The following is a 24,811-nucleotide window of genomic DNA, read 5'->3' on the forward strand; positions in this document are numbered from 1 at the left end:
ACAGGGGGGGGCTGTAGGGGTGTCCTGTGCACGGCCAGGAGCTGGACTTGATCTTTGCAGGTGCCTTCAGCTCCGGGTGTTCCGTGATCCCGTGAACCCCTGTGCCAGGAGCACAGCACAGCTCACACGTGCTGCTGGCTGCACAGCTGGGCCCATTTGGACACCCCAGCACAGCCTCGCTGGCTCCCAAACACACACCCCAAACATCAGTGCTTGGGAGGTGCTGCTCCCCTCACCGTCTCCCCTCTGAGCAGGGGGCAGGGCAATACTAATTTATGTCTGGCCGAGCCCCATACATACATCTCCTTTCCCTAGGGGAGTCTGCTCTCATATTTAACCTCTTCATGCTGCTGGCACTGGAGGTGGATGATGCAGCTTGTGGAGAGGTGCAGGCCCTTCCCTCTCCCCCTCCTCCTGGAATCCTCCTCTCACTTGTGGTCCTTGGGATTCACCCAAGGTTTCTCAGGAAAAAAAAAAGAGAAAAAGAAAAAAAAAAAAAGAGGACCTCTAGACAAGTATGCATTTAATAAGCAGTGAGACAAATAAGCTCCAGTTATCCCAGCAGAATTACAACACCAGAGAACAATTTTCTGCATTCCTCTGAAGGCCTGAAGGAACCCAATTGCCTGCTCTCAGGCTAAATAGGTACCAGACACCAAGTGCTCCATAAGCAAACAGAGCCCCCAAAGTGCAAAAATGAAATAAGTAAAAAGCCTCACATTACATATAAACCAGCCGTTTGCACCTTGTTATTAATGGTCTCAACTATGACCTTTACACTCTGCCTTGCTCAGAGTCATGGATCTATGAGGCTTGGCACCCTCACAACAATTCCAGGATGAGGAGCAGGGAATAAACTTGCCTAGCCAGTGCTGGAGGGATGCAGGAAGGGAACTGGCCTGTGACAAATCTGGATGGAGAACCACCCCGAGCCATCTCCATACGAATTTGTCCCCATAACCTCAGGGACCAAGGTGTCTGACAGCATGAAAAGTCCTTCTGCCACAGACATAGACACATAAAAGCTACTAACAGACATCTATTCCAAATTTCAAAAATGAAGGGCTCCCAGCATAGTAAATATCTTGTCAGAGATTACTCCCCAGAATTCTGATGTGATTTATGGCCCACATGAACTAGGGCTGCAATGAACAGACCTTGTTACCCTGAAGTATTTATTAGTCTGAACTGCCTCACCTCTCACATGAAGCCTTGTGGAAAGCTACTGCCATCCCAATGGCTGTACAGTCACCACAGCTCTTGTTTCAAAGAAGTTACATCAATGTTCATCTTGTCCTGAGTAATAACCGTAATTTTTAATGTATATACACATATAAATGTATATGTGTATACATACACACACACAATTGATGTGGCATTACTCAGGTATGGGTCAGGTGTAAGTCTCTGCTCCCGAGCAGCAAAGGAACACTTCCCAAAAACATGGACAATCCTGTATGGAGAGCACTCCTTCCTCGAGAATTGCTGGCACTTCTAGCCACAGGAAGATTTTCATTACACAGCCTGCTGCCAGCTCTCCTTTCAGAACAAGCCCATCCCCTTTCTGTTACTGTTATGTCAAGGGAGGACAGTGAGAGAAAGCAGCTCTTGGGATGATACATGGGAGGCAGAGCTTCATTTATAACCCCACACAACTGCTGGAAAAGGTTCAACTTTAAAAAGCATTAGGCTGGTTACCTTATGGGCCCCTGCAGACCACGAAGTGAAATCACATGAACACAACAGGCCTATTAATCACCACAGTGATTCCAAGGTGAGAAACAGCCCCAGTGACCAACTGGAAAGAAAGTTGAGAAAATTACATTCTAGTAGTTAGGTAACTCTAAAAACACTGGTAGTATCTTTCTGTAGGGCTTCCCTTTTGATTCCTTGATGATTTCAAATAGTGAACCTGGATTTAGGTCGAGAAATATACATAAATATGTTTCAACAATATACATAAATATGTTTCAGTAGAGAGCGACCAATGGCATTTCTACCTAAGCAAGTATGCTTCCTTTCAGAGTTACAAATAAACCTCACTCACGAGATGCAGAGGTGACTTTCTGCGTCACAGAACTTGGTTTACAAGGTAAAGAATGATTTGAAAATAGGCAAAAAGAAAAATAATTAATTCTTGATCTTGGGTGTGAGGAGGTATTTTAAGTCAATTCAAATGACTTGCAATTGACTGACATAGAGATTATTTCAGAGAATACTGTAGGCCAGCAAGCTTCCTCCATCCAGGATTCAGAAACTGGATTAATTTACACCACCTTTGGAAAAAGCCATCAATGTCACTAACATCCACAAAGATACTGGAGCTCAAATGTGTAAAATCTGCCCAGTTCTTATTGGTAAGTATATGTGTTTATCTGTAAAAAGCAAGATGATGGGTTGTCACGTGCTCAGAATTAGCATTATCCACAAGCCTGTGCTACGATCACTTCCCCTTCTAAGGAGCCTGGGCTGACATGACTCTGCCTCCCCGATGCCAGGCAGCAGACCTGCGTGGGAAAAAGACTTCTGCTCTAAGAGGAGAGTGGAATGGAAGTCACACCAATTACCTCAAACCTGCCACAGCCATCTTTTGCAGTAAACAAACCCTCAGGGCTGGTCTGTTTGTGAAGCAAATCCTTTGAAGAGCTGTCCACATCTCTATTCCCTCCAAGTCTTCATAACAACAGTGAAACCACTTTGGACTAACACGTGAAGGTCCAGGTCTCCCAAGAGACTCCCCTGCAGATATCACAACACTGTGGGCAGTTTCAGAAGCCATCCTTGTCTTTCAAAGTGCCGTGTCTTGAAGAATAAAAGATGCACAATTAAATCTAAAGAAGTAATGTGAAACAGAGGAGTTCACCATCTCCTTGAGTAATGCAAGCTCATAAGATAGAGAGGAAACAAATCTTTGTTTGCACATTGTAATCTATATTTAACAGACACTTAAGAAGTCAACAAATTCAATGTGTTAAGTAGCAATCTTTTAATAAAGAAAGCAGAACCATACTTTGCTGTTAACAAATATTTTGAAAAAGGCTTATGAAATTAAATCTAAGCCAAGTATCTGGTGCATCTGCAGCTGAGAAGGAAGCATCAGTACTCCAAACACCTGCTCAGTTTGTGTATTCTCCTTTCTTGCAGAGGAAGTTTGAGCTTCCAGTTGTCCAAGTGATTTAGAGAGCAATAAACTATTGCTCAACAAGAACTGTTTTCTTCGATGATTACAGATTAAGGCCAAAGAAGAAATTCACATGTTAAGCACCATCAGCATGGAAGCTAGTCAAGGATATCAGTTTGAAGAGCCCAGATTTCTTCCTTGGTTCCCCCAGCTGGGGGTCAGCCAACCACCAAGTGAGGCTTGTAAGAATAAACTCAAACTATCATGGAAAATACACGCCAGTCAGCTGGTGCCAGGGCTGGACAGCAGCAGGTCCTCAGTGTGTTCCATTGTGAAGATGAGGGGTGAAAGAAGAGTCCCAAAGAACTGGAAGAAACAGAACACAACAATAAATCAGCTCAGTTTCCAAACCAACTTCCTTCTGCAGACTCAAGGTATGAGCAAAAACCACCCCGTGTCTTGCCCTCAGGGCAGCAGAATTCCAACCCCTTCACTGCTGACACCATGAAACAGCCTTGTCGTAAACATCAGACACTAATGGAGACACACAGAAGAAGAAGAACCCTCTGGAAGCCCCAGCCCCGTGCACTCACCCCTGGCACAGTCGTTCAGCTGGAGGCCAGCACGCTGGGGGCACTCGCTGGCCACAGCACGCGCAGCACCTGGGCAGAAGCGCGAGGGTTAGGAGGGCATTCCCCAGACTCCTGCTCTTCCAGCTGCTCAGCACTGCGCCTTCAGGGCTGAACAGACTAGGCAGCAGAGGACCGTGGATTTCAGAGAATCACACAGCTGTTTAGGTTGGAAGGGACCTTAAAGATCACCTGGTTTTTTCAATATTCAGGCATAGATTATTTACAGGTCACTGACCCAAAGAGCCCATCCACCAAGACCAGTCTGTGCTTCCAGACGGGATCCATAGTCTAGATGCCATCTAAACAGTTCCAGAAGTAAGATTAGGCTAAAACAAATTGTGAAAACTCCCCTGCACCTTCTCAACCCATCCCCCAGATACTGCACTGGCACTCAGGTTATCCTTGTGCAAACCCTCATTTCATGAGTTAACAACAACAGCACTCATTTACTCTGAAAGTTTTACTCTGGCCCTCCTGGCTTCTATCATAACCTCAAATATTACATTAAAAAGGCTTTTAAAACATAACATTCACAGCAGTGTAGGTGCTTTTCCTCGCAGTGGGCTTCTTCCCTGCCTGTTAGCGTGTGGCACCTTCACATTAAGTGCATGAGTTAAGATGTAGATTAGCAAGGCAAGAAACCTTTGCCCTTGGCATCGACACTCAGCTCTGACAGGAAACTTCAGGCTTTTTTTCCCCTACCAAGTGTAGAACCACTCATTACACATTGGCAGGGAAGTGCACATCTCCAAACTATACACATTTTCTCTTAGATAAGCAAAAGGCTCAAGTGTTTATAAATATGAAAAGTTCAGCAGCTGGCTAAAAAGTTAATTCTCCAGTCTCACTTAATGAGCTTCGGGGAAAGTGGTAGGGGGATTTGTTCTTAAAGTAAAGCAGAGTGTCACACAAAGCAGGACTTGCCAGACGTGGCTCTGCTTTGCCCTGTTTTCTGTCCCTAGATGGCTGCCACAGACAAAATGGCAAGGAATCCTCCAACAGGGAGCCAGGGAGCAGCCAGAATGAAAAATGTCTTCTCCTAATCTTGCAATCATAAAAATTAGCCAATTTTTAATTTAAATCCCATGACTTCTTTGTTGTGAAAGTATCAAGCAATCCGTATAAAACCACTTTGGAACAGGGACTGTCTTAGGATTTTGTCCAATTCCCTGAAAAAGAAAGTTGTTTTCAGTAGGATACAACAGGAACACTGCTGCTCCAGTTCTTTAATAACAATTTACACTGGTCTATTCCAGTAACATAAGGTTCTGATGTAAAAAATGGGATTGATCTGCTTGGAATTGTCCAGAGAATAGCTGAAGGTGTCCCTGCCCCTGGGCAGGAGGTGGGGCTGGATGGGGTTTAAGGTCCCTTCCCACACAAACCATTCTGTGACTCTGAAGGTATGTTCATTGCTCTCAGGAACTTCTGAGATCTGTTTACAGTGCCTGCTATCACTCTGTATCACTGGCCTTCTTCTTGGTGTCTTTGTATTACAGAAGGAACTGTGCAACCTCACTTCTGCAAGATGATACACATCCACCCAGTCCTCCATCTATGTAATTATTAAAAAACAAAAATTCATACCGAATGAAAAAACAAATCAGACCCTTCTGTCTGCAATTTCAACAGTTTTTTTTTTATCTAGCAGTGTTTTTCAGCTTGTTCAGACAGTTCAGATTGTCATTTGCTTACCTTCCTCCCTTCTGCCACTTACTGTGAAGAATCTAAACAGCAGCTACTTCAGAAACAGAGCTGTCTGATGAGCAAGAACAGCGTGACTCTCCAAGAGATCAGAAATCTGAATGAAACAAACAGTGAGGCCCAGGGAGCACCTGCACTGGCACTGCACTCCGTGGATCCTCTGCCACTGCCTGCTCCCCTGTCCTCACCAGCACCAACTCACACAGTTATCACAGAATCACAGAATAGTTTGGGCTGAAAGGGACCTTAAAGATCACCTAGTTTCAACACCTTGGCAAGGGCACCTTCCACTATCTCAGGTTGCTCCAAGCCCCACCCAACCTGGCCTTGGACACTCCAGGGATTTGGCAGCCACAGCTCCTCGGGGCACCTTCCTGGGCCCTGACTGCATCAGCAAGTGCATAAGGCTCTGCCAGCAGCAGTCCCAGCACCTGCAGAGCCCCGGGGCGTGCAGGACACCAGGAATCCCAGCAGCACCCACCTGCAGAGCCCCGGGGCGTGCAGGACACCAGGAACCCCAGCAGCACCCACCTGCAGAGCCCCGGGGCGTGCAGGACACCAGGAACCCCAGCAGCACCCACCTGCAGAGCCCCGGGGCGTGCAGGACACAGGAATCCCAGCAGCACCCACCTGCAGAGCCCCCAGGGTGTGCAGGACACCAGGAACACCAGCAGCACCCACCTGCAGAGCCCCGGGGCATGCAGGACACCAGGAACCCCAGCAGCACCCACCTGCAGAGCCCCGGGGCGTGCAGGACACCAGGAACCCCAGCAGCACCCACCTGCAGAGCCCCAGGGCGTGCAGGACACCAGGAATCCCAGCAGCACCCACCTGCAGAGCCCCGGGGTGTGCAGGACACCAGGAACCCCAGCAGCACCCACCTGCAGAGCCCCGGGGCGTGCAGGACACCAGGAACCCCAGCAGCACCCACCTGCAGAGCCCCGGGGTGTGCAGGACACCAGGAATCCCCACGGCGCCGGCTCCAGGGCTGGGGGCACAGGGGCAGCCAGGGCTGCTGCTGGAGCACTCTGTATACATTGGAACTACTAAATGCTTCCTTGTGATTTTTGGCCACTTGGAATATTTTTAGCAATTTGCCAAGGTTTACCCTGTGATTTATTATGGAGGAAACAAACTCAAGCACTAACAAAAGAAAATATGTAAACTCAGACTGTTCAAGTCCATAGAAAGGTATTCAACTTCTTAAACCCCTTTTGAGGCATTCAGCTTGCTGTGGATTCAATTGCTGGAAAAAGAGCTGGATTAAGAAGTAACTGAAATGTAATCTAAGGAGTCACTGCTTGAGATTTACAGTGAAAAATTCCATATACACAATACTTTCCAATTGCCATTCCTAAACTGTGTTCTAGGTTTCTTGGAAATTCAAGAGTTGAAAATACATTTTGCATTGCTTTTATCTACAGCCAAAGCACTCCAGATATACCAGCTAGAACTTTATTATCTCAAGTGACTATATTTAATAAGTTGTAGAACAGTAAGATAAAAAATACTTGAAGTAATGAAATACATAGGAAAAAAAATTTTAAAAGCCTGAAGTACTAGAATTATTTGAAGATATAATGCCCAATATAACAAATAATAATTGCTTTATTAGAGTATGCTTGAGTGGAAAGGCTGGTATCATTAAAGATGATAATCTTCCATTTTCAGTATGAAAATTCAAGTAGATGCTACTGCTACAGACCTCCAGAAGACAAGAGAGTATGTATAAAGTGTTAGCAGCCATCAAAGCATTATCTGTAGTAAAACTATTGAAGCAATCTATTAACTGAAACACAGAACCACAGAATGGTTTGGGTTGGAAGGGACCTTTAAGTCATCTAGTTGCAACACCCCTGTTTGTGAGCAATAAAAACAGAAAAGTTACTTTGATGTTGAGTATCATTATTTCTTACAAGTTTTCTGAACCCCTCTGAAAACACCAGGATTGAATAATGAGCACAACCATCCCAACTGCAAAGCCAACTCAATTGTACAAAGTCTTTTCTTTTTCTTGGTTCAAGAAACCCAGAGCGAGAACTTCACCCAGCAGTTCTTGGTTAGCATAACATTTGACCTCGTATCTCTTTGGAAATCATACAACTTCGCTAATGCAGCCCTTACAGAATTAATCAAACAAATAGTTAGCCCCTGGTTACTATGAACCCAGCCAATTATGAGCAGCACTGAAATTTGTCACGGGCATGTCCAACTGCATTTTCCAGCACAAAGATCAACACCACTGCGTGGAAATGGGGCCCCACTCTCCGACCTGCAGGACTTGGATACTAGACCAGGCTCACCAGTAAAGCCAACACTCCTAGGAACAAAGTATTCTCAAAAAAGAAAGGTTTTCCTCCTGGCTCTCCATTACCTGTTGCACTAAACCAGCCAGGATGCAAAAGTCTTTTACCCTCTATTTTGACTAGCAAAGCCAGAATAAACGATTCCCTTAAGAGTTCAGAGCTCTTTATTTGCCACTCTGCTCTACTGCACGAGACCAACAGTTCAGTCAAGGCCAAACTTACTGCTTGGAGTAGGGTGAGAAGCTGGAGCAGGAAGCTGCCTATGTACTTTGCTTCTCAGCTTCCAGAATCCAGGGAAAGATGACAAGGTTACAGACAGCAGATGCTAGCAAATAACTAAGGGAAAGAAACCCTAAAAAGAGCAGGGCAGAGAGGGAGAAAAGAGACAGGCAGAGAGCACCCACAGGAACAGACGTATTTAAGATACATTTAAAGCATCACACATTATTACCACTGAATCCAACTTCTATCCTTGAAAAGGTACTCAATGACAGAACGGTGGTCACTGAACACATTCTCCATCTAGTAAATGAACCAGATGAGATATACAACTGCTGGCTGAGCTCCTGAAAGGTTAAGTGACAGCTAAACTCAGTTCTGAACCTGGTTTGAAGGCACCAGTTACTTTACCTGTTCTCCTCCATTCCACTTACATCATGCTGTGGCTTTTCAATGCTCACAGAGACCTGTTTCCTGCAGCTGAGCCTGCCTTTTACCCATTTTGCTCATAGTCTCCAGTCAACAAATTTATTTTTGAGGCTTTCCCACTGCAGTTGTGCACTTCCACAAGGATAAAATCCATACTCACCACAGTGCTGTGTGGAAAAATTTCCCTGGTGCTGAAATGCTGCTCTCTAACCACGACAGAGCAAATCAAAGCCATGGTATGGAACAGTAATAGCTCATCTCTTGTCAAAGTAGACATTTTGCCTAAGTTTCAACATGTGTTTGTCACTACTGAGATTCTCATAAAAGCAGATAAAATGATTTATGCTCCACAAGCATGAGATTGACTAGAGGCTACTTCACCCTGGACCTCAAAATTCCCAAAAAGCCACAAGACACCTTAGCAAGCCCCATGACAGAGACAGTACTTACAGCTTTTGCAAAAATGACCATCAGCTCAGGGAACTGGTGGGTAAGAAGGGCCAGCATGGCTGAAAAGGAACACAGGCCTGCTGTGAAATGGATGAAAAAGGGAAGTTCCTTCTGGGGGTAAACGGAGACTTCGTGAAATGCTGAAAGGAAAAAAAAAAAGAATGTTGACATTAGATAATCAAGGACTGCTTTCTGAATTATTTATGGCCTTGTAACTCATTTCTGGACTTTCAGAAGGAAAGATTCCTGCAGCACATCTTAGGTTTCAGTACTTCTTAAAAATTTTTCCCCTACATCACATGCTTGTTTTCATTATTATGAGTCCTCACATATTTGTTTTTGTTATCAATTTTCTCTTCCCAGTCTTCTTTTTCACTTGCATGGGCGTTATTTTTGAAATATTTAATCAGGCTGAGTTTTTGGTAGCTGCTTTTCTAACAGGACAGAGGGAACACCTGTAAAGTTCACAAGCTGTCAAAATTACCCAAACCAACTAAAACAGTTCAGGTGTTTTCAGCTCTCTAGAGCTCTAATCCTTTTATCTGGAAAGAACAAAACATCTCCCCACCCTGTAAGAAGCTGAGCAAGTACAAAGCAGCCAGCATGCTGTATACACATCTATTTCCTAGTGCTTCTTGAAGACTTCTGGTTGCAGACTACAGTAAATCTGTTCAGAGCAGCTGACAGAGCAGACCTCAAAGAAAACAGTGCCAGGACGGGGTTATAAATCCTGTACATAGCAGCTCCTTGCAATTTCCAATCTCTGGTAACAAAATCCAAAGCAGGTGATTAGCCAGGCTAGGGGTGGCATGTGGAGCTTTCAGCACTCACAACACTACTACTGGTCACTCACCAAGGACCTGCTGGGTGAATTTGCAATTACTCACTGGCTCTGGACACCTCCAGCCCTGACTTCTATCTAATGATTTCAGAAGATTTTTAAATGAAGAAAAGAATCGTTTCTATAGACATAAGTAATCATAAAAAGACTGCCCTTCTTGGCAAGCTGTTTTTAAAATATAACAAAACCTTAAAATTGTAAATGAGCCTTTTTTTGTAAAATGAGAAAATACAATTGCATTCTTTCTTAAACTGAAGTCTGTGGAGGAAAAGGACACTTTACCCTCCCAGTTTCTGCTTCTGAATGCTAGCACATGACAGCACCATCAGAAGAGTAAACCCAGCAAAAGTGTCTTGTGCACTTGCAACTCATGAGTGGCAAAGTGCTCAGGGTTTGCTTTGGTTTCAATGATATGATTTTGGAGCACAATTACATAGACTATTTGGAGATCCATGTCTAACATCCATCAGAGATGTTAATGGTACCCAGAGATTCATATGATATAGACTCACCTCACTTCTAAAACATGGAGCAATATAATTTAGTAAAGTGTTTAAAAAACAGGAATTAATTCTTTTTGCAGTAGCTTTTCCTACATTGGGAAATTAAAACCAAATTCAAGATAGGTAAAGACAACTAAAGCTAATTCTATACTCTCACAGACATTTGAGAAGTGTTACTCATCAGACCAATCCAGGTTTTTTGAATCATTGATTTGGTCAACATTATTTTAAATAGATAATTTTGGTTTTAATTGCGTGTCAAGATTTCTTGAAGACGCGCTGCAATAAAAGTGTTAAGATGATTTTATTTATAGGTAGTTCTATATTTAAAACAAAACAGGAATGCGTGAGTGATCCTGTTGAAATATCTGCATGTGTTGGTGTTTAATTATGCTGGGAAGTCTACAATTTAGGGTTAGCTGCTAACCAAGGAATTCCTTGTGCAATATCCTGCATAAGTGAGAAATGAGTAATTTAAAGCAGTCTGGGGGCAAATTTAAATTACACATTTTAAATATAACTTCAGGCTTTTAAATAGAAACACGTCTGTGCAGTTTTCCTTTCCACAGCTGTGGTCTCTGCAGGGCTGCTGCTGCTTTTGCAGTAGCCCTTTCCAGTCCCAGGGGAATTGTGTTTCTTCAAGATACAGAAGTTCATGAATTCCCAAAGGAATTCAATTAAGATGTATAATTAACAGCTCAATTCTAATGTAAATTAATGCTCTTTTCCTAAATATCATGAGTACAGGCAGTAATGAGATAGTCTATTTGTAGAAAAACACATGTAGGCTCATCACTGCATAAAGTAAGCTTGAAGCAGAGAGCAGCTGGGTAAGACTTCCTTTTCAGTATCAAATGTTAGTATAAATCCATAGAAATACACGTAGAAGAAGTTCCAGGAGGCAGCCAGCAGATCAATACAGACCACTGAATTAGTGACAGAAAGCAACACGTGTTCTATGAAGCTACAGGCTACCCAGAGGGTCTCTGTAAGACCACAGACAGTTTCACTGGACACCCAATGCAGGACTGGAGCCATGGATTGATTCCTTGCTAAAACAGCAGTCAAATCCATGAATTCTTCTAAAAGCAATTTTTAACAAATGGTCAACTCTGCTGTTCTCAAGGTTGGCCAGACTCAGTCTGAATGTACCACACACAGACTTCATCTCTGAAGGACTCAGGTTATTACTGCATCCAGCTGACATTTACCACACACACAAGTCAAGTGCTTCAGGATCTGTTGGGAGGGACATCAACAAATAGCTGAATCCCCTTCACAGGAAGCTCAAACTAAAAAAATCACAGTAAGGTAAATACAGAATACCACAAACTGAATACGTCCTTAGCCTGTGTTTTATTATCATTACTGCTTAGAAACCACTTACTTGGCAACAGTTCTCTGTCTGCTGTTTCTGTGCAGCTCGGGTAGGGATAGAAAAGATGTCCTTTCTCTAATGGGTATGGGATCATCCTAAATGCTGCAAAAAGGGTGAGTGACATTAGATCTGAACCTTATCAGGCAACCAGCTCTCACAAAGAGAACCAATCATGTCTGAGGGGGGTAAAGGCAGAGAGACTAGTCCACTGTACAGAAGAGAATAAAAGGAGATACTTACTGCCTTCCCATGTGCAGTGCAGCAGATTTAGAGCCCCTTCTATCCTCTTCCAGTGCTGGAGGTGAAAAAAAGCATATGCTACTGCCTCACTGTCCCCTCGCTTCAGAATGTGCTCTGGAGGCAGCACTAGGCTTTTCATTTCCAGTAAATACTGAAAGGAAAAATGGGAAGCACACCTGGTTACATGGACTGCTCCAAAACCTTTGACTGGGAAATGTAATTGATCATTTCAGGCACAACTGAGTGTAGAAGGGGCCAGGGCCAGCTTCTAGCACACAGCAGCAGGCTGCACTAAGTGAGAAATGAAAAGCAGCAAAATACACTCCTGTGGATAGGACTCTTAAATTAGGCTTTCACACACACCAAAAAAAAAAAAAAAACAAAAAAAAAAAAACCAAGAAAAAACATACAGCTTCAGTAAGACAAATAAAAACACATTCCTGTGGAACAGACATTAGTATAATGCTGCAGGTGCAACACCAATGAGGGACAAATTTAGGCTGATAAAAAACCCCAAACCAACAGTATTTTTGCTCATTACTTCCTCACTGAAAGTGTCAATGTAGGTGGTTGAGAACTTGTTAGCTCTGAAGTATGAGCAGCAAACCTGAAGGTGTCAGCATGCTAACCAAAAGAAGAATAATAAACCAAACCCAGGAAAACCTTTTCATGTGGTCTCACTGGGCTACCACAAAGTATCTTTGATTTCAGATTTTTTCAATTTCAGCCCTCTCCCTCCATCAGCAGAAAATCTGATGCTCAGAGGGGTCAAAGAACACAAGGATTAATCATTTCCTATTTCTTTGCAACACAGAACATGCAAATTTTTTAACGTACCACATTTTCTCATGGTACATGAAAAAAGTCAGGTATTCATTTGAACTTAGCTTTTAAAAACAGATGACTACTTCTTACAAGAATGAAATGAGTTTCAGCTCTAGTATTTACCTGTGAGCTGTCCTCTCCTACCATGTAGTGTCTCATTCAATAACAGCCAAAGTTAATCCACATCTTTGATCAACATAGCTGGCAATTCCTTGGAGTGTCCCCCAAAGTGTAAGAATGCAGCTAACTCACCGATTTATTTCAGCAGATGCCACAAACTATGAGATTATTTACTAATCCAGTTTGAGGACTTAACTTTTCCCATTCAGACTCTTCAAGGAATGCAGGAGGGGTTGTGCCCCAGCCAAATAAAGCACATTTGCTGCCTGGCTAGGTTCTTCTCTCAGTGCCTTGGGCCTGCACTCCGGAGGGTAATACTCTTGCTAATCCTCTCTAATCCTCTTCAATTTTTTTTTTTTTTTAACACAGTAAAGGATCACTCACACAGCCCTGCTGTGGGAAAATGGTCTCAAATATCTGACCCCTGACCCAATCCTCATGCTCTCCACAGTGCCCACTTTTCCATTCTGCTAACTGGGAGTATAACCCAGCCGTGGTGGGGAAGCTCCACTGCAAGTATTGCCACAAGACACCAATGCTCAACGCCAGGCTTTGGCTCTCTCTGAGCCCATGTCACCACATAAACAGAAAAATTCCAGTCTGGCAAGTTTTCACATCCATCTTTATGCATAGAACAGGGAAGGTGTCAGTACTGAAGGTGTCTCAGTAGTGAGCTGAAGGTTTTGAAGCCTTTAGACACAATAAAGATCTCTAAGATATTCAGAAGATGACTGCAAAATATTGTTTCATAAAGTACCACAATGCAGTAACAGATTTCTAATTCAAAATGGCTTAAGAGGACCGCTTTTCTAGCTGGTTCTAACTTTCCAAACAAACCCCAGCCTTGTAAAAGCAGAACAAAGAGAAACAATTTATTTTCTTTATGCAAAATGTTAGGAACAAAGACAATCACTTTCACACGACGTGTGAACAGAGGGATTTCCTGCTTTACACACTCATTTTTAGTCTGTGGGATAGAAGAGAGTAGAAATGCAAAGATCAGATTTTCTTCTCCCTCTGTGATCCACTAGGCAAGTTGCTTCACTTCTCTGCCCTTATTCACTTGCTTGCTCTGACCATAAACATTTCAGAGTTCTGAACAGCCTGCACAGTAAAATTCTGCTCTGTCATCTAACCAGTTGGTGCCTCAAGGCAGTGTTGCAATAAAAACCCATGAAGAATGGACAGATGTACAATTAGAAGAGAAAATCAAGTTACTGAAACCTGGAATCAGTTTCTGCACGTGTCTGCAGAACTACAGACCATATTTTAACAGCAGCCTGTTTGAAATGATCTCTAAGTTCTTTAAAAAGGTATATGAGGCTCCAGAAGCAACTGGAGGATACCCAAAACAAAAGAACTTTTAGATAATGATAATGCATTATAATCTTCTGCCCCTAAAGGCAGAGGCTAAAGAAAAATCTGTCTGAGACTGTCTGAAATGAACTTGCTGCGCTCTTGATCAGTCATGCAAAGAAGCAGCAATTTCTCCCAGCAATTAGCTTCCTCAGTGCACATTCTATTGGATTGGACAGGCAGACAGAACGGAGCGGCCGGATCATTCCAGCCTCCCCAGCAGCAGCCACTGGGGCTCCATCATCATTTGCAGAGGATTAGACCCTGCACTGAGCCAGCCTCCTGCTTCCAGGTTCATGCTGAAAGCACCCCTAGGACAGTAAAAAGCAATGCCAGACTGTATTTTCACCCAATGCTCTGTGCAACCCGTGTTTTGATGCCAGACATTAAATCACAGCCTGTGGTGATACAGACTCTTAATCTTGTTTACACGTGGATGAAGAAAATAAGTGACTGCAGATCTTTCAATAACCATGGAGCCAGGGTTGGAAGCCCAGCAGAACAGAGGGGTTTGGAATACTAGAGTGATTATTGTTTGGAGAATTTAATTTGGCTTTAGGGACTTGGAAGCAGGGTCCTGGAATGAGATATCTTTAAGGTCCCTTCCAACACAAACCATTCCGTGATTATTTTATGACTTTAAATATCTACATTTATATTTATTAATGTCCACTCTTATTGAGAGTAAAGGGCCTTGAGTAATACATTACTGGAACTTCCAATGAGTTAGGAAATTTGAAGTTTAAATTTTTGTGCAAAAAACCTCATTTGAACATCAGCTATTATAGAAAAAAAAATCTGGCCACAAAACTTTTATTATATAAATACTAATGTTTTTAACAACTCCACAGCAGGAGTTATAACCAAATTCAAGAAAATATGGGGCTAGAAAGGCTCCAATAACAAAATCATATTATAATATGGTATTTTTCAGAATATAATACATGCGGTCCAGTAGGAAACAAAATACTCTTACCTTTGGAACATGAGGGTTAAATTCCACAGCTCTGTGAATTGCTTCCACAGCATTAATTTCTGCTGTACTAAGTCCTCTCTTGGAGGCAGTTTCTGGGGAGAACCTGAAGGGAAAAACCCACCTTGAACAAAACTAATAAATTATAAATGCTAACCAGGTGTTTATTTGCACTGCAAGCCTAGAGTTCATTAGAAATTGGCTGATTTATCAAGAAAGATAAACAAACCCCTCTAGGAGAAAAATGCTCATGTTAAGTCAGGTTTCTTGACTGTTACTCATGCCCATAAGACACATGAAAATTCATGTAGATCCTGACTTTCAGCTCCCTGTTACAGCAGCACCTGCTGGGAGCTGGAGCTGGCTCAGACCACGGTGAAATGCCAGCACCAACGACCACAAATATCCAAAAAACAAATCCCAAGCCAAACACTGAAAACAGATTTTACACAAAAGCACTAGGCCAATACATGGGCTTGTGAAAAGCATCCTCCCCTGTACTAACTTTACAGATGCTTAAAAGTAGATTTAAATTGTATTTTATTACACACATGGATATATGTATATGTAAATACACTCAACTTGCTCTCAGAAATGGAATTGCTACATAATTAGGCATAACCAGGGATGTAAAAAAGACCAAAAAAATTAAATAATCCTTTAATCAAAGCAAAGATTTTTTTACAGATTAGAATTAAAATTACAGAAAGCAATTTTAAAGCATAAAGGATTTAGACCTTTGTCCTTCATATTTTACATCAGAACCCAAGATAAAGTGACAAACCATTGTTTTCACACATGTCCTTGCTTACCTTTCTGAAACAGCTCTGGCTTTTAGCAGAGCTGCTGTGTAACATATTGCTGCTGATTTGGGAAGACTGATATCTGTGATAAAATAAAAGAATTAAGCTGTAAGATTCTAAGGCAACACAAACATTTTAAACCCACATCCTTTGAGTTAAGGATTTTTCCTTGGGTATGGGAGACAATGAATTTAACATCTGGAACATTTCAGCTGTGATTAGAAACCTTTAATTTCTTTTTTCTGACAGTCACCAGTCAGTCTCAGATTGAAAACTCAAAGTTGTATTTAGGTGATAGCCATCTATGGCTTCTAAATGTACCAACACACTGAAACTGAATCCAAAGAGAAATGTGCACATAAATACAATTAAGAACAGAATGTATTTCCTGCATTAACCCACAAAGATTTAAAGTAAGCTCCTGATCTTTATTTTGCAACTGTACATTAACACAGTTTTGCACAATACTGAGAGACTGACTGGAAGCTGACGGCAAAAAATTGCATTACAGCCAGGTAGATGAATTTTAACAAAAATGTGATTTCTGTTCCTCTGCAGTTCCACGGGGGAAATTCTGTCAGCTGTAGCTTTGCAGCAGATCTGAAGCCAAGTTTGAGCTGACAATTACAGATTAGAAGGTTAGCACTCCACAGTGCAAGTTTACTTTAAAAGCAGACAAAGTCTGGGGTGTAATTCCCAAGTACCACGTTGTGTATAGTCAGATGGTTCTTGCTTTTTTTGTAAATCCTGTCCTGGGCCTGTCCATCACCTACTGCAAGTCTGGCTCTTGTGTCAAGCCAAACACAGGGGTGCTGCAGGGAGTATGAGGCTTGTACTCATTCTTCCAGATGCTCAGAAAAAAATCAGCAATGCTTTCTTAAGAAAGTGTCACAACTTCTGCTGTTAACAGAAAGAAGCACTGGGCAAAGCACTTGACCTGCACTGCACAAGCACCTATTTATTACTGATGAAGGGAGTCTGCTCACCTTGCTGAGGTCACGGGTACACTCCTGCCTGTGGACAGGCATCTCCTGCCCACCTCACTTCCTCTCTTACTCAAAAACACCCACATTTTCCCACTCACCATCATACTTGGCTAGAACTGCCTGGACATCTGCATAAGCCTGTAACTCCAGAAGGGCCTCCAGGAGGTTTTCATGGATATTCAGCATACTGAGAAGTGGAAACTCTTTCATCAACTGCAAATCAGTAAAGAGAAAAATTACATATAGAATTGCAGTTCAATCACTGAAATGCTTCACAGAAATCAGTACAATAATCTAGGGCTTTTTAATGTTCTGTTGTCTCAGTGTTAGAGACTGGCACGGAAGCAGCATGAAGAGAACTGCATCATTTCATAAAATGACAGAATGGTTTGGGTTGGAGCAAGCAAAGCTCATCTCATTCCAGCCCCCTGCCATGGCAGAAGGGCAGGGACGTCTCCTACTACACCAGGTTACACAAAGCCCCAATCAATCATGTAAAAACTCATGGGAAAATAACTCAATGAGATTAATTATGATGCCTAGAAATAAACTTAAAACCATCAATTAGGACAATGTGATTGAAAACAATTGTTAACTCAGTGGTTTTTTACTTTTACTTACATCTCTCATCATTTTTACTGCTTCTCGTATTCTTCCCAGTTTCCTGGCACACATAGCCAGTCTCCTTTTTACATACACCAACACATTGGTGTCTCTTCCTGATTACAAAGACAAAAAACATTAGTCTATCAGTTTCAATCCTTACCTCTCCCAATTATAACTTTAGTTTTTCATTTCTGCTCACACAAACCCAGGAGTTCATGTGACTCAAAGTCCTTACTCAGCTGTGCTTCGTGCTGGGGGCTCTGGGAATGGCAGTTCTGAGATCTTCTGTAAATCATTTCTCCTGCTTTCAGAGCCTGCTTGAAATATTTCTCAGCATCCACAATAGTTGTTGCCTCTTCCTCAGCCAGGAGGACATATGCAGTAGCACAACTGAAATAAGAGAAAAACCTACTAGTTACTTTGAGGGAGGAAGTTTAGCATTTTTAGTAAGTGACAGAAGTGTTAGAAATAGGCAAGATTCACTCATGTTTAAGATGTAAGCATTGACAGTATTAAAATTCCAAATACTGACTTGAGTTCAAAGGGGGAGTGACAGGAAAAAAAGAAATCTTTTCCATTTTACAGAAAAAAAACACACACCTCTCCCATTTGGAGCAAAAGCAAAGGAGAAAATTGTTAAAGCAAGTTAAATTATTCTCCTTGAAACTGTAAAAATGGTCTGTAATTGTCTGGAAAGGTTTTTCTTTGTTTGGTTTGCTTTTTAAAAACCAGGAGGTTTTAAAACATTTTACACAAAAATAACAAGACAACATAGCAAAGCAGATCACAGCTGTGGGTGAAATTCTTTGGTTTATGCTACAGAGTATTTTTAATTCCTTTACAGGAGTGGCATCTGTGAATTCCATATACAGTTCTACCATGATACCATCTCTGAAATACATGACCTTACATTCAATTAAGACCACTCCTTACCTGTATTTGATTTCTCATTCGTAATGGCCACTAACACAGCGATTTAAGAAAAAAAGATGCACAAAAGATGTTTTTAGTAGAACAGTTCAATATTTCAGGGCAATTTGCAGCCCCATGTGCAATTCCCAGTCCCAAGAGACCCCCTTAAGCATTCAGAACTTTGCTGTAAGTGAATTATTAGATGAAGACACTGCTAGTGTGCTCGGTATCCTTCCACTTAATCCTTCACACTAGAAATCCAGCAATGAACGTACAAACTTACTCATTGTTCAACTCCAGAGCTTGGTAGGCTGCTTTGATCCGGGCCTGCGGGTTCCTCTCTCGCCACGCTTTCTGCATAACTGTAAAAGCACACGCAAAGGCTGCTGAGGGACACGGCCACCTGTGCAAGAGCTGGGAGCCAGCACGGGCGACACTGGCTGCTCGGAGCCAGCCCCAACTCACACTGCCTGCCAGTCTGAAAATCCCCGTGTGCCTATGATTGTTACAAGGAAGAGCAACAGTGTTTGCATTTCAGCCTGTTCCTACCACAAGCATCAAATTCTTGGAACAGCTCATTACAGCCCAAATGTAGTCTAAGAAAGCAACACCAGGAAGACTCCTCTGACCATTTCAGAACTCCTACACGGAGCACAGCCACAGCTTGCATAACCAGGCAGATGTACAATTTCTAAATTGCTACAGATTTTTGGAAACACTTCCCAAGACTTGTTGAAAGCTTGGCAGGAGCAACTGCTAAACACAGGTTCTTGCACAGACCTGCAAAGAACTTTAATTTAAGCTTTCAAACAGACCTTCAAAGGAAACAGTGATGGAGTAAGTGGTGTCTTGCACAGGTAGAGTTTTATATTTAAATATTAAGCAGCTGTGACTGCCCCTGGATCCCTGGAAGTGCCTAAGGCCAGGCTGGACACTGGGGCTTGGAGTACCCTGGGATAGAGGAAGCTGTCCCTGCCATGGCAGGGGTGGAGCTGGATGAGCTTTAAGGTCCCTTCCAACCCAAAACATTCTGGGATTCTGTTCCATGATTATTTTTAGACAACTGTCAGATCATGAAGGGTTAGCAATTTATTTTTAAATTTACAAAGCACATTTGAGTGGCATCACAAGGCAAAGCCAATTCAAGATTTACATTTATCAGCTCATTTGGTTTGGGAACAAGTAAAAGGGGTGAAATCTATTCAGAAGTGTCCTTTGAACTACAACTTTAATTCAAAATTATTTCAATGCAATGACTCTAAACCCCTGCTACCATGCTTCCATTTAGTAAAACTGGAAAACACAAACTGAAAACCAATTTCTAGGAAAACACATTCAGAGCTACCATTTTCCATGCAGGATTATTAACTTTCACACTAAAAACCAGGGCTGAAAGAACTCCAAAACCTTACGTTCATGGAGTTCTATATCTGGCCTATCTCAAGGACGATAAGAAAACTGAAGAATCTATATATGTTTCTTTTGGAACAAAACCTCCTGCTGTCCAGCAAGAATAACGTGGAAAAATATTTGAGTTTTCTTTCGGAAACAAAATATTAGTCTTGGCTCAGCAAGCGAGACAATTCACTCCCCTCTGTGAAATAAAAACACATCTTTCATATCAAACATGTCACAGCCAGCTGACAAGGAACACCTCTGGAATGTGACAAATTGACAATAATTCACACCCACTCTGACAATAACCAGGTAAAGAACATTTTCTGCACTAAACATGTGGAACACAAGGAAAAAATCTGGAGACTGCACTGTTCATTACTAAGGTTTAAATGAGACCACATTTTGGGTGTTGAGAATATAATCCAGGTTTGCAATATTGTGTTAATTATTTGAAATGTGTGAGATCTTAAAAAATATCAGGACTGTGACAGCACTAAAGCTGTAGAGAATGCACAACATAAAACAACATCTTTCCACTAAATTTCACTAAACACTAAATTTCAAGGGGCTTGGAGCAGCCTGGTCTACTGGAAGTGTGCTTGCCCATGGCAGGGGGCAGAGCTGGATGGGCTTTAAGGTCCCTCCCAACCCAACCCCTCTATGATCCTCTACACCTATTAAACCTCCTTGGTAGTTGAGAAAGGCTACAGTTTCGTGAAATATTTGACAAGATACCTTGCACAACTTTCAAGCTGACTAAAAGCACACCCCTGGCACTGTCCACCACTGACACAGACACCAGTACCTGTGTCTGAAGGCCGGAGGGCATCCGTGTCACACGTGAAAAAGGTCTGATGATCCTGAGCAGACAAATTCATGTCATAGTAAGTAAGAGGCTCCTTGCCAGTCACCCACATGTACCTAAAACAACAGGTTTCAGTAAGAGGCACTCCTAGCAATTAGCAATGCTGATAGAGACAATGCCTGGCGTGCCTAGCACAGAAAATCTGTAATAACAGACTAAAGCTACTAACACAAAGCTCCAAGTACTACTGCTCAATAACCTGCAAAGCTCTAAACAACTTGGGAACTGGCTTCCTGGAAAGCAGCTCTTCCCATGAAGTAACACTGGGAGACTTACAATGTAGTTTAATAAAAGAGGATTTAGATTGAGAATCACCGTCTCAACCTTGAATAAAGTTTTTTTCCTACTTTAGTCTCAAAAAGCCCTGATGTTACAGTAATGTTTTTGTTCTTAACATTGAAGCTGCCAAAGCTTGGCTTGGTGCCTTTTAAACACAGGATTGGTATCAATCACCCCTATAATCTTGCAGGTCTCCAGCTGTCTCCTGACATTACCAGTGCAAGCTCTGTGAAGAAGTCACGTGCATGCCCCCGATTAAATTTAAAAACATGCAGTGGAAAGCAAGAAAATTAATACCTGCTATACTCTGCCCCTCTGAAAAGATTGAGAGGATTTCGCCACACTTTGCACTCTGAGGAATAACAAAATAAAAATATTTTTTAAACTAAAAGCACAAGAAATATTACCTTGACATTAAAATGCAGTAATGCAAATCAGTTGTGTTTTCAAAACCTGCTTTACTTTTATTATTATGCAATCACCATCTCCATAAACTCCTGCTATTCCATAAATATTTTTGCTCCCCAACATTGCTGGGGTACAAAAGCACAGGGCAGGAAGATTAAGCAATGCATGTACACTCATGCAATATTTATCTTTAGAACAGTAAATACCTAATGTTACTGAAACAGTTTTAGCTAAATGTATGATATTTTCTAAATCATATCTTCAACAATGAATGGTTTAGAGTGAAAAACATTATTATTTCGTTTATTTTTAGCACTACTACCAAAACTCTTTGCAAGATGTAGGCCTTGCCATTTTTTACAAGCACTAATGCAGAGCCACAGCCCTTAAAAGCCCTCTCAAAGCTTAAGGAAAGCTGCTGGGACACATCAGGAATCACCTGGCATGTTCTGCCTGCTGGTCTCACTCTCCCCCACCGAGAAAGCTGCTGGGGCTGGGGGGCTGCTGTCTGCACCCCCGATGAGGGGCCTCAAGTGGCTCACAGAAACCTGCTCGATGAACGATGTGCCGTATTTTCGGAAGTGCCACCACTCAAACACCTGTCACAGGAGAAAAAAGCAGCAGGGAGTTCCCCAGGTGCCACCCTCGCAGCAAACATGAGGGACAAAGGGCGCTCACGGCGAGTCTGCCCCCTTGCAGCGAATTCATCTCCACACACAGCAACAGCAGTGATCCAGTTTGGCCTGACTTGTCATGCAGGACCACTCACAGAACATGAAAGAGATTGGAAAAAAACAGCAAAATTTCAGTCAAATGTTGTGTTCCTCCCTCCCAAAGTCATGAGGGTAACTCCGAAACCCTTTCAGAAGTACCTGTACAGGGAAACTGTGAACAGAGGCAAAAAAGCATTCTACCCTCTTTTCTGGTGGGGCTATTTCAAGCTGTAGCCCTACCTGCAGTACCAAATTTGTAGAATTCAACACAGGTGTGCTTTTTTCAATTCACAAAAATAATCTAAAAGAATAAAGGATAAAATGGCCCATTAAACTGAGATGTTCTGCTAACCAGAAAGAGAGGCCAGCAAAGAGACAAGGCTAAGCTAACAGCAATGACAGTCACTTAGCAGAAATTCTGGGCCACAAACACTACCATCTCTTTTTGAAGCTGTTAAAAATACCTGCATACCCCCCAAGGACTGCACCAAACTGTCAGCCCTGGAGCAGCGTGGATCCTGTGCCTGGTGTGCTCTCTGGTGACCAGGGACGGGCCCCAGGGGAGGGGCTGCAGCTGTGCAGGGCACGAAAACCATCCAGCATCCCACACAAGTTATCTTCTCAGACTCATACAAACAACACACACGGCAAGAGAGCTGCAGCAATACATCAGAGAAGGGCCTTCCCAGCACAAAGGCACCCTCTAGAGTCTGATATTCACTCCCTTTACCCCTCATAAAGTCATCTCAGAGGTGCTAAAGTTGTTTAAAAAAAAAGAAGTGGACTACTTACAAATATCAGTCCAGATATAAAAGATGAAGTTACTGTAAGGGCAAAGTAGAATTTTGGAGTCAAAGTGCTTAAGAACATGGTCACTGTTAAGAAAAACAAAACCAAAGACTTAATAAGTAAAACTGAAAAATATAAACAGCGTGTCTATTAAAGAATGCCAAATATCATGCAAATACAAAGTACACTATAGCCCTAGCAGCTTTATAATGCTGCACTGTTAGGGGAATCCTCACCATGTATTATTTTGTTTGTATCTACCTGTGACAGCCAATTTTTATATCCCACCAAAAAAAAAAAAAAAAAAAAAAACCAAAAAAAACCACTGCACATTTCTAGACAGAGCATCTTATGGTTTCACCCATACAGTGGCTGGTGAGCCACAACAAGCCACTTTAATATATTATTTCACTCTAAGGCAAAATCATCCTGTTCTGATGCAAGTTTATATTCAGTGCTAACACGTTTTCCACAGACCTCTCCCTCCTGCTCTCGAGAGCACAGTGCAGAGGATGCAGCTATCCAGTGATGCTCTGCCCATGGTTTGGACCCAAAGTGCACAGCAGCCTTGTCACCTGCCCCAGGGCAGGGCTCCAGCCTGACAGACCCCCAGGTGGGAGCACTGGGGCAGAGCCTTGGCTGCTTTCAGCTGCCCCATCCCGGCCGTGTCCCTCACCCTGGGCTTGGGTGACAAGCTCAGTGTGTCACCAAGCCAAGGTGGGATGCACAACCTGCCCATAGGCATGGCTGGGACAGAATCACAGAATCAGAATATCAATTAGTTTGGAAACGACCTTATCGAGTCCAACCTGTGACCAATGCCCACCTTGCCAACAAGACCAGAGCACCGAGAGCCAGGTCCAGCGGTTCCCTAGGTACCACGACGCCTGGGGACTCCACCACCTCCCTGGGCAGCCCATTCCAAAGCCTGACCAATCTTTTCATGAAGAAATTCCCCCTGATGTCCAACCTGAACTTCCCCTGGCACAACTGGAGGTCGTGCCCTGTTCCCTGGAGCAGAGCCCTACCCTCCAGCTGTGCCCTCCTGTCAGGAGTTCTGCAGAGCCACAAGGCTCCCCCTGAGCCTCCTTTTCTCCAGGCTGAGCCCCTTCCCAGCCCCCTCAGCCGCTCCTGCTGCCCCAGACCCGTCTCCTCCTTCTCTGCACAGATCCCAGCCCCAGCATTCGTCCTGCTCAGCTCCCAGACGCGGGCACAGCGGGACAGGCGCTGCCCCGGCGCCGCTGCACTCCCGACACAGCCCGGGTACAGCCGGGCCGAGCCCACGCTGCCCCACGGGCAGGGCCCGCCTCCCCCCGGCCGCCCCTGCCGCGCTCACCGGCCGCCAGGCCGTCCCGCAGCCGCACCGGCACCCGCAGCGCCGCGTACAGGAGCCCGAGCCCCGCGGCCGCGGCCAGCAGCCCGCGGGCCCAGGGCGTCGCAGCCCGCCGCCGCAGCTGCTCCCAGCGCCGGAACGCCGAGGCCGCGCCGGGGCACGGCGGCCCCCGGCCGCTGCCACCGCCGCCCTCCGCCATCGCCGCCGGCGGGGCACGCCGGGACAGGGGCGGCACCAGCCCCGGGGCGGGGCTCGACGGCGCGGGCAGCCCGCTCACCGAGCCAGTCCCCGCTGCCCCAGGGCGAAGCGCGGACCGATCGTGCCCCACAGCACGGCCGGCATGCCCGGGGCTCCGGGGCGCGGCGGGTCCGCCACGGCCGCGCTCCCGGTAGCGAAAAACCTGCCCGCAGCTGTGATGGCGGCAGCGCGGCGTCTGCCCGCAGCTAAGGTGGCGGCGGCCGCGCTTCCGGCCTGCGGCTCCCGGCCGTCTCAGCCCACGGGGCACGCCGGGACAGCGCCGGCGATCCTGTGGGCAGCCTGTTCGTCGAGTCCATCACCGCTGCTCTGCCAGAGCATATCCAACACGATGACCGGGAGCCCCGACGGCTCCAGGAGGCGGCGG

General features: G+C 44.0%; 1 protein-coding gene across 1 annotated transcript; it reads right to left on the bottom strand.

Annotated features, from left to right (window-relative positions):
* Positions 1-468: 468 nt before the first annotated feature.
* Positions 469-24,753, bottom strand: ST7L (suppression of tumorigenicity 7 like). The gene is made up of 16 exons (XM_038162333.1): positions 24,193-24,753; positions 22,860-22,942; positions 21,794-21,953; positions 21,244-21,298; positions 20,608-20,723; positions 18,688-18,766; positions 17,728-17,882; positions 17,508-17,605; positions 16,985-17,099; positions 15,910-15,982; positions 15,101-15,203; positions 11,824-11,974; positions 11,593-11,685; positions 8,862-9,001; positions 3,715-3,783; positions 469-3,487 (listed from the first exon to the last, which is right to left on the bottom strand). The coding sequence occupies exons 1-15, from the start codon at positions 24,386-24,388 to the stop codon at positions 3,730-3,732; spliced, it is 1,671 nt and encodes a 556-aa protein (XP_038018261.1). The 5' UTR covers positions 24,389-24,753; the 3' UTR covers positions 469-3,487; positions 3,715-3,729.
* Between the last annotated feature and the right edge of the window lie 58 nt (positions 24,754-24,811).

The sequence above is a fragment of the Motacilla alba genome, chromosome 26, assembly GCF_015832195.1.
Source record: "Motacilla alba alba isolate MOTALB_02 chromosome 26, Motacilla_alba_V1.0_pri, whole genome shotgun sequence".
NCBI classification, from domain to species: Eukaryota; Metazoa; Chordata; class Aves; order Passeriformes; family Motacillidae; genus Motacilla; species Motacilla alba.

Bases quoted from the DNA above. Each gene is read 5' to 3' on its own strand.
- ST7L (XM_038162333.1), bottom strand. From the start codon at position 24,388: ATGGCGGAGGGCGGCGGTGGCAGCGGCCGGGGGCCGCCGTGCCCCGGC. The intron at 21,954-22,859 runs GTAAGTAGTCCA...CTCCTGTGACAG, and splicing joins TTATATCTGGACTGATATTT to GTGTTTGAGTGGTGGCACTT. The intron at 9,002-11,592 runs GTAAGTGGTTTC...TTTTCCTTTCAG, and splicing joins AGACAGAGAACTGTTGCCAA to CATTTCACGAAGTCTCCGTT.